Below are 10,788 nucleotides of genomic sequence, written 5' to 3' on the forward strand. Positions count from 1 at the left end.
TCATCCTGATTTGCTTGTGCAAAACTGACACAGAAGTTAGGGCTCATCCACCCTTCTACTTGCTACTGTTTCCCCCCAGGAAAACCTGCTGTTTACTGCCGAATCAGAGAAAACGTAAATCGAGTTTTCTCCAGATTGACATTTGCTCTGATTTAGTGCTAAAGAGTGATTTTTCCGGAGGAAAGTGACAAGGCAAAGGCAAAAGCACTCGGTCCTGTAACTGGAAAGCATGGGACAAGCAGAAAACCACTCAGTCCCTTGCTTTCTAGGCATGGGCAAGCAGAAGTGTGGGCAAGCCCTTAGATTATGGCAGGTCTTTACTTGTTTTGACACATCATCCCTTTAGTCATTTGCTCATCCCACACTTTTCAATGCGTTTACCCATCACTTTCCATACCACAGGAAGTCTGTTGCTTTTTTAAAAGCAGCTTCATTGCACTAGGGCAACAGAATGTTTAACCCACTTTAATTGCACAAACCTAAATTTCCTGTTTTGTTGTGGGATGCTTCCTGCAAGCTGATGGAGATATTCATGAGGGGTATAGAATGAATGAATTCATGGAAAGGCATATAAACACTCCAAAAGCAAATCAGGATGAATGCTCCCTACAAATAAATCCGTATATTTAGGGTTGCCATATTCTGAGGAGCAAAAAAGAGGTCACTGTGACAACTCTCATTTTTAATAACGCTACTATATGTAGGCTATAGAAGCTATAATATATTGCTGAGAGGGGCAGGAGGAGAGAAGAGGAAGACAAGTCCAGCCACCAGTTATGTCTATGTCTCATCCAGAAAGTATAGCCAAAGACATTTTGGCAAATTTTAAAAAAATCCACCTGGACAGAAATTTTACTCCTGAAAAAAGAGGGTGTGTCCTGGAAAAAGAGGACACATGGCAACCCTAGCATGCAACATAAACCGGTCATATGGAGGTACCCTAAGACATGTGAAACCTCACAGACTTCCCCACTTTCTTGTATTCAAACCCAGAAGTGGCTTCCTAACCAGAAACTCTCCCCAATATTTTTTCTGTGTTACAGTCCTCATTAGTTCTCAGATTGATAAGCAAGCAAGCAAATATGTTCTGTTTTGAGTCAAGGCTGCAGAAACAGCCTTTATTTTCATTTGTACTGTAATGAGTGCACAACTTGGAAATCAGAGGTGAGAAGCAATTAAGTACGCTTACCCTGTTGATTTCAAGATGAATTCATTTTATTGCTGCAAACCTGCACTAGAGCAATGGTGAAGTTCATGACATTTACAGCATCTACAAGGTTAGAGCTTCTTTACGAACCTTCAGTACCACAGGATTCTTGAGTTTAAACATTTGTGTTTTCAACCCAAGGAAGAAAAGCTGTGCCACCTGACCATGTATGAAACTCAGCTTCTTCTTGCACCAAACAGGAAGCTGTAAGAAGGAATTACATGTATATTACTGCATCTTACAATCATCTCAAGCATACATACTTGGTTCCAAACACCTGGAGACCAACCACTCCTTTCAGCAACAATTAAGCTCCACCAGCAGTCTTGTCCTGGGAGGCCAAATTATTTCCTCCAAAGGATACATAACTATTAGCTTTGTGGACTTCTTGCCAAAGTTGATGTCATATCACAATGTAACTACTACTTTATCTGCAGCTTTTAATTAGGCCCAAGGGGGATGCATCCACAACTTTTTCTGAATTGTTCCAGGATTGTCTGTGATTCATAAATGAGGTTAAGAACAATGGCTGGCCCCACTCCAACTTTGGAGCCACATAGTGGCCAGGGCTGCATCTATTCAGAGCCTTCTTCAAAAAGCAATGATTCTGCCAAACATCTGTTCAGAGAGGACAGAAGAGTGGGGAATAGTTTAACCCACCAGATGACTTTCTAAACATATGATTGGCCTAATCCAGCATCTACATGCACAGCACTTCCGGGGGGGGGGGGACGCTGAAAAAATGCATTTCCTCATTCTGCTTTGGGTACATACGGGGCATCTGCTTCTCTTTGCATTTGGTCCCTGGCTGGATTGGAGTGACTATGGACTGCATATTTATATAATGCCTCCCTCAACTTCCTGATCTTCTGCTGGGGTAAACTGAAATCACTTAACTAAACACAAATTTAGGCTGCTATTACTGTATATGTGCTCATTAGCAAGAACCACCCAAACACACTCCCACATCCAACTTAGAAGCACATATTAGTAGAGTTGGAAGGCACCACAAGGGTCACTTAAGTCCAACCCTCTGCAATGCAGGAATCCCAACACATGGTCCCCCAACGAAGTTGAAACCAGACCTGACCCTGTTTGACTTTGCAATTGTGCTAGCAGTTTTATTGCTGCATCACTAACCTGTCAACTGCCTCTGGCTAGCATGCAAACTCCCTATCCAAACCTCCTCTCCAATCCCCATTTACTTAGTCACCACCTAATGGCCAAGGCACCTCCACAACCAACCTGAAAGTGGGCAGTACAGGAACAGCCGTTCAGTTAACTTGATTGGCTGCTGCTGCTGCTGCCCAGGAGGATTCCGCTGCTAAGTGCCTGAGGGCTCCAGTCCTGCCACTCACCACTTGGCTTGACGGGCTCCATAAAGGACTGCTGCTGCTGCTGGGCAAAGAGGACTCCAGTGTTTTTTGTTGGTTTTTTAAAATTGCTGTTATTTTTTACTTATGTCATTTTAAACTGTGATATTAGTGCTGTATTCTTAGTTTTAGATTTTGATTTATGTGGAAATCGATTTCTTTTTGGTTGTGTCTTTTTTTGATGTGGTTTATTTATTGTTTATGACTTTTGTAATTATGACGCCTAGGAAATAATACATGGGAGAATTCAGGCAGGAGCTGAAGACAATAGTGACAACTATGAGGAGGTTTCCCAGCATGATGACTAAATAGAGGAAGAGGAAGAGCACAAAACATACTTTCTCCAGGTCTTCATTTTGGGTGAGGCCAAAGAAGATGAACTCTGTCACATTGTTTATGTTCTGCATCACCTGAACTCCTCATCTGTGACTAGATCACCTGCAATGAAAATAAATAAATTTGCTCTTCTACTGTTATTGAGTAGTTGAGATCCAGAACACACTGTGGAGGCTGATATCCACTACAGTGAACATAGTATTTATGCATTTTCCCACTCTCCTGCAACACTACAACCTCTCATTTTCCATTCTGTTCAATTCACTGCATCATAGTTGCAATGCCCTGCAGTGCCCCTTAAGCTTGGCACCCAGTCGTGCTGCCCTACATCTGCCTCTGCTTCTAAACAGAGCTTTTCCATGACTAAGCTGAGAAACTTTCCCTGCAAGTAGATCTAGAAATGAAGTAGCACTCCAACCAACTGCTTTGCCCAGCAAGTTGAAGTGCTTACTGAAGAGTAGGTCCCATGTCCTTCATGAAATCTATGACAATTGTCAATATTTTGCAGGAGGAAGCAATTAATTATGCTTATCTTAATGCTTTGAAGCCTAGTTCATTTTATTGTTGCTGGCTGAGCAACTCTGGAGTTCATGGCATTTAAACCACCTGCAACATTAGAGCTTCGTTATCACAGGATGCTTTAAAGTCTAAAAAACACTGATGCTTTCAAGAATGAAAAGCTGTGCCACCTGACCACATATTATCTTCATCTTCTTCTTGTACTCAACAGAATGATGTAAGAAGAAATCATCTTATTGCATCTGCCAGTGTTCTCTTCTATGAATCTTCTTGCACTAAACTGTGGTTGAAATATTTAAGGTCAAGTATACATAAGGGTTCCAAACACAACTACTCCTTTCATCAACAATTAAGCTCTTCCAGTCTCTTCCTGGGAGGCAAAGTTAGTTCCTCCAAAGGATATATAACTATTTGCTTTGTGGAACTTTTGCCAAATCTGATGTCACATCACAGTTTAGCTACTCCTTATCTGCAGCTTTTAATTATGCCCAAGGGGGATGCATCCACAACTTTTCCTGAATTGTTCCAGGATCCTCAACTGCATACTACTATTCCTCAATTGTCTGTGGTTTCATAAAATCAAGAGGTACAGAACAATGGCCCCACTCCTATTCTGTAGCGACACAGCAGCCAGGGCTGCATCTATATGGGGCCTTCTGCAAAAGGCAGTGATTCTGCCAAACATTTGTTCAGAGAGAAAGGAAGAGTGGGAAATGTTTTAGCCCACCAGCCCACTTCTTAAGCATTTGATTGGCCCAATTGTTACTCTTTGAAGAGTGCACAGCCCCAGCAGTGGATCAGTCTGCATTCACAGCATCTGTTAGCAAGTGTGTTTCCTCGTTCAGCTACACATAGGGGCATCTTCTTCTCCTTGCATGTGGCCCCTAGCTGAACTAGAGGGAGTATGGGTTGCATAGGTATCAATTTCCACCCTCAACATCCTGATCTTCTGCTGGGCTAAACTGGATCAGGCTAGCTTTTTCCTCAGATGTCCCTGTCTCCTCATGCAAGCCCAGTCAAGCCAATATAGGAACATAGGAACCTGCCTTTTACCGAATCTGACCATTGTTCCATCTAGTTCTGTTTTCTACACTCTTCTTTTTATGGTTGCAGCTATTTTATTTATTTTATAATTGCATATTCTATTGTTGCAAGCTGCCCTGGGACCTTGTGTTAAAGGACAGGTTAAGCAGCTCATAAAATTAATAAGGAATAAATATCACATACTCTGACTTGCAGCTGCTCTCCAGGGCAGGGGCAGACCTTCGTGGTATGCTGTCATGTGCAAGGCCATTTGCACCCACGTGACACAGGCTGAAGCTGAGTTTTAAGAAGGAGGAGCCCTCCTACTTCCTTCCTGAAGCCAGGCAAGTGCTTAGCAGGCTTTGAGAAGGCACCCTCCTTGGGTCATGCCTTTTTATAGTAATCTACAGGAATGGTGAGTAGTGGGGGATATGGCAGAAGTGTATAACCATATTCATGGTGTGGAGAAAGTTGTTCAGGGAGAATTTCTCCTCTCATAATACTGGAAAGCGGGGGAGATCCAATGAAGCTGCATGTTGGAAGATTCAGGACAGACAAAAGGAACTACTTCTTCATACGGCTCATAGTTAAATTATGGAAATCTCTCACAAGAAGTAATGGTGGTCACCAACTTGGATGTCATTAAAAGAGGAGAAGACAGATTCATGGGTCATAAGGCTATTGATGGCTAGTAGCCATGGTGGTTATGTTCTAGCTCCTTTGTTGGAGGCAGAATGCCTCTGAATACCAGAGAGAGCTCTGGCATCTGGCTGGTCACTGAGAGACCAGAAGGCCAGACTAGATGGGCCTCTTCAGCAGGCTTCTTCTTATGTTGTTTTGTTCCTAGTTGACATTCCAAAGTTCACCCTTCATACTCTTCCCTGATGCCTGGAGAAAAGGGCAATTTAAAACAAAATGCCTGCCCTCCTTTCCACCTTCCCCTCCCCACCACCAACCCAAGCAGCTCCTGAGCAAGCATTTTCAAGAAAAAGATCCTTTTAGTTTTTAGGGTTTTTTTAATTTTAAAAAAACTAACTCTCTGCAAAAGACTGTAGTGTTTTAACATAAAAGTCATGTTCCCTCTGCAGATGATGCTTCTAGAGACAATAAAGCCTCTTGTCATTTCAATGCCACACCTCTTTCCATGAAAGCATTTAGGTTGTCCCGGACATTACCGGGATTTCAAAGGCGGAAGTGATGTCTGGGGGGAATTCCCAGAAGGCAGTGGTTTGTCCTGGATCTTCAGTTTTCTTGGTGTTTTCCTTAAAAAAAAATATTCAACAACTTTCAGGTTTTCCTTTATAAAGCTCAACAATTTTGGTGGTTTCCTTTCATAAAAAAAACTAAACAACTTTCGCGGTGTCCTCGTTTTTACTGTTTGAAATATGCCAACCCTATCTTTAGGTACTAATGAATATAATATTTATTTGTTTATTTTATTCCATAAAAATTATATACTGATTGATTGATTAAAAAAACTCAAAGCGGTTCATAATATACTTTATCCTGGTGGTCTGCTCTGGCACCAGAACTGAGTATAATCAGATTTATTTGCATAGAAAAGAACACTAAGCAAGAACACAAATGTATGAGTCCTTCCTTTACTAAAATATAAAAAATGAAACCGTATCAGGAGGGAACCATTCCTCTCCAGATTCAGATCTAATGGCTGAGCCCTGTAAAAGTCATAATCTTATTTCACACTTTTTGATTAACCACTCCAAAGTACTTTTTTCTTGCTCCATAATTTTCTCATTGCATTTTTCACCTCTTCATTTCTCAAGGTGTAAATCAAAGGGTTGAGCATAGGGGTGATAATGGTGTAGAACACGGCCACACCCTTGTCCTCTGAGAACGTGGTGGAAGGCCTCAGGTAGATGAAGATGCAAGGCACAAAAAATAAAATCACTACCGTGATGTGAGAGCCACAGGTGGAGAGGGCTTTGAGGCGCCCTTCAGAAGAACGAGTTCTCAGAGTGACTAGGATAATGATATATGAAATTGTCAGGAGAACAAAACTGACTAGAGAAACCATGCCACTATTGACAATGACAACATACGCAACAATATGAGTATCAGTACAGGCCAATTTCAATAGAGGGTGGACATCACAAAAATAATGGTCAATTTCATTGGGCCCACAGAAGGGGAGATGTAAGGTGAGGAGAGTCTGTACCATCGAATGTGCAAATGCTCCCAGCCATAATGCCCTCATCGTCCAATTGCATACACTTTTGCTCATAATAGTTGTGTAATGGAGGGGCTTGCAGATAGCTATGTACCGGTCATACGCCATCACTGTAAGGAGGAAGATTTCAGTGACACCAAAGAAGTGGAACACAAAGAGCTGTGTCATGCAGCCAGCAAAGGAGATGATTTTCTTCTCAACAAGGAAGTCTGCAATCAGTTTGGGGGCAGTAGCAGATGAGTAGCCAATATCTACAAAGGAGAGGTAACTCAGGAAGAAATACATGGGAGAGTTCAGACGGGAGCTGCTCTTGACGGTGGCAATGATAAGTACATTCCCCGTTAATATTGCTGCGTAGAGGACCAGAAAGAGCGCAAAACAGGCCTTTTGTAAGTCCTGATCTGCGGTGAGTCCCAAGAAGATGAATTCAGACACATTGTTCCTGTTCGCCATGCAGTCAGAGGAGACGGTTGATTACAACGCAGAATTAGAACAACCTGCCATCGTACGAAAATAAGGAACAGTGTCAACAATAGGGGTTATTTTCGAATACAGCAATGAAAAAACAACACATCTACAAGCTAGATGTTAACATCTGAAGTTTCCTGAGGATTCACATTCTAAAAATATAAAATAAGATACTTCTCTCTGCAGTTAACCAATTGGCATTCAACAATTCAAGAAAGGAAATCTAGGAGGTGTGGTAAGTCAGCTGCAGAATGGTTCATTGGGGGAATAGTCCATAACTTGGGATGCAAGCGTGCTATTCACATTTCTAGATTTAATAAAGTTTTACAGTCAGCTACATAAACACAAAGTAGAGACATCACCTTGCCAACAAAGGTCCGTATAGTAAAAGCTATGGTTTTCCCAGTAGTGATGTATGGAAGTGAAAGCTGGACCATAAAGAAGGCTGATCGCAGAAGAATTGATGCTTTTGAATTATGGTGCTGGAGGAGACTCTTGAGAGTCCCATGGACTGCAAGAAGATCAAACCTATCCATTCTGAAGGAAATCAGCCCTGAGTGCTCACTGGGAGGACAGATCCTGAAGCTGAGGCTCCAGTACTTTGGCCACCTCATGAGAAGAGAAGACTCCCTGGAAAAGACCCTGATGTTGGGAAAGATGGGGGGCACAAGGAGAAGGGGACGACAGAGGATGAGATGGTTGGACAGTGTTCTTGAAGCTACCAGCATGAGTTTGACCAAACTGTGGGAGGCAATGGAAGACAGGAGTGCCTGGCATGCTCTGGTCCATGGGGTCACGAAGAGTCAGACACGACTAAACGACTAAACAACAACAACAACATATAAGCACAAAATACATTTGTTTTCAACATCTGTACAGAAATCTGATCCTTTATTCATTCACTTGCTTTTCTTATTCCGAACAGCCCTGTCATCATCGCCATAGAATACTGTCACTCTCAAATCAGCCACTGAGACTGCCATAAGCAACCTAGTAATGCATGTCTTTTCAGATGCCACTGATGTTTCCTTGTTGCTGTGTCACCTCCCTTAATGCAACTATTGCCAGTGGTATACTAAGGGTAGCCCCTACAGTGATGATGGTTATCTATTTTTTAAAAGTTATTTATTCATACAAAAGCATACACTTCAACAACATACAAAGAAGAAATCAAGAAAGAAAAGCAACACAGAATGAAAACTAGAATCAAACATAGACATGCAGACAAAGTACAATTTTGGGTCATTTTATTCACATTCCCTGGAAAATAATTATCGTTACTGGTGATGGGGAGTTGTTTAGGGAAGCTTTTAATATTTGATTAATTGTTGTATTTTAATATTTTGTTGGAAGCCACCCAGAGTGGCTGGGGAAACCCAGCCAGATAGGTAGGGTATAAATAATTTTATTTTTATTTTTATTTTTACAACATTTTTTTAAAAAAATCAGTTTTATTTATAAATATCAAGATATTGTCCTCAAGGCTTTATGTTATTCTCACTTAAAGCTTAAAAACTACTAAGCATTTGAAATCCTAGCATACTATACTGGAGACAGTTGCACATTACTATCAACTTTAATATATAAAGTATTTTTTTGCCATGTAGTTGAAAATGAATCTTATTTTGTTGGTCCTCTAGTGTACCTTAATTTTTCAGCATTTCCTAAGGACCAGTTTATTTCTTTTTTCAGCACTATCTATGGACCAGATTGGACTAGGTCACAAATCCTTATTTAATTCCTCTAAATATGTCAATTTTCTTGCAATAACCCACCCGGGCAGTAGCAATAAGAGCAGATTCAATTATTTATCAAAACCATCTTCATTTGATCCATCCCATATCCGCAACAATGCTAATGGACAGATTAGTATAAATTCTTGCTTTGTTATTAAATTAATTCCTACGAACACCATCTCCCAAAAAGCGGAAATTCATGTCTTTGGGTTTTTTACACCACCAGCATTTTGGAGACAGACTGGGATTAATGTATGAAAAAATTACCAGCATATAGTTCCACCTAAAGAATATATTGAGTAGAGTCTTGAATCTTTACTGTGATTAATTTCACAGGTACCTTGTTCCTTATCATTTCCTATTTGATGATGTCAATATCATAACCCAAATACTTTCCCCAACATTTTTGTGATCCGGTTAGATCACCTGTTAGATCAATAAAAGAACAAATGATCAATGTTTTCCACACTAACAGCAATGATCACATGAGATGAGGGGCTTAGTGTTGGGCTATGTAACATAGGAAGCTGTCTTAGACTGAGTCAGATCACTGATCCATATAGCTCTATAGCAGGGGTAGGTAACCTAAGGCCCGGGGGCTGGATGTGGCCCAATAGCCTTCTCAATCTGGCCCACAGACAGTACGGGAATCAGCGTGTTTTTACATGAGTAGTATGTGTGCTTTTATTTAAAATGCATCTCTGGGTTATTTGTGAGATATAGGAATTCATTCTTTTTCTTCAAAATATAGTCCAGCCCACCACATGGTCTGAGAGACGGTGGACTGGCCCACAGCAGAAAAAGGTTGCTGACCCCTGCTCTACAGTGACAGATGATGGCTTTCCAAGGTTTCATACAGGGGCCTCTCCCAGTCCTACCTGTAGATGCCAAGGATTGAACCTGGGACCTTCAAAATAGATGCTCAACCATGGAGCTATGTCCATATGCCCTGTTGCCTTTTAGAGGGGATCAACAATGTCAAGTCTGAAATACTGGATCAGCTGTTAGGCAGCAAATGGGGCTCTGTATGGACAGCTATTGTCCCACAGTCCCTTGTTTAAGTCATTGTTCTTTGCATCAGGGCCAAAGAGTTCCAGTCCAATGCACAATGAATTAGGAATAAGGCCCATTATTGACCCAGCAGAACTTAATTCTGAATAAGCATTGGATTGGGCTGGACAACTGGAAGCAACCAAGCCCAGTATCATGACCACCTCAACCATGGACGAGGAACCTGTAGCTCTCCAGATATTGTTGGACTCCAACTCCCAACACCCACAGCCACTATGGACAATGGTTAGGAGTGATGGGAGATGTAGTCCAACAACATCTGGAGAGCCACAGTTTCCCCGTCCTTGACCTAATCAAGCCATTCAACATTTTTGTACAACCTTCTCACCATGGTCAGAAAGGAAAGGACACATTTTAAATGTGGTTTTTATTATCCTCTTTTGGGCACATATCAAGAACCTGCAGTAGAGGAAACATTAGAGAACTGTGTTCAGTTATTATCTGTCAGTCAGTGACATTGCCAATATGGGCAGAGAGACTCAAAATATCTCTTTTCTTGCACCTTAGTTGCCTCTTATTGATCATGATTTGAACCTCTCTCTTTTTTCCCTCTTTTTTTCCTTACCCTTGTTGCCCTCACAATTTGCATTTAGTTTACCACTGAACACTCATACCTGAAATAAGAGACCTGGAATCTTACAAAATGTTAACCATGTGATTATTCCAGTTGCCTCAGGATAAAGGAAAAGAACCCACAAACGTTTACCCCTTCCCACATGTTCTGAACCCATCGTGACTTTGCCAGAGAGGGGGTGTAATGTCACATCAAGATAAAATGGAATTTTAAAAATGGCACTTTGAGGAGTGTTTTAAGAATAAATAAGGAAGTATTGTATGTACCTCGATGCAGCATTAAAGAAAGAAATA

General features: G+C 41.3%; 1 protein-coding gene across 1 annotated transcript; it reads right to left on the minus strand.

Moving 5' to 3' along the window:
* Positions 1–6,169: 6,169 nt before the first annotated feature.
* LOC309366881 (olfactory receptor 4S2-like) lies at positions 6,170–7,140 on the minus strand (the record flags this gene model as incomplete). Its single annotated transcript, XM_081905809.1, has 1 exon — positions 6,170–7,140. The coding sequence occupies exon 1, from the start codon at positions 7,097–7,099 to the stop codon at positions 6,170–6,172; it is 930 nt and encodes a 309-aa protein (XP_081761935.1). The 5' UTR covers positions 7,100–7,140.
* Positions 7,141–10,788: the final 3,648 nt, after the last annotated feature.

The sequence above is a fragment of the Podarcis melisellensis genome, assembly GCF_964234715.1.
Source record: "Podarcis melisellensis genome assembly, chromosome: 1".
Classification (NCBI taxonomy): Eukaryota; Metazoa; Chordata; class Lepidosauria; order Squamata; family Lacertidae; genus Podarcis; species Podarcis melisellensis.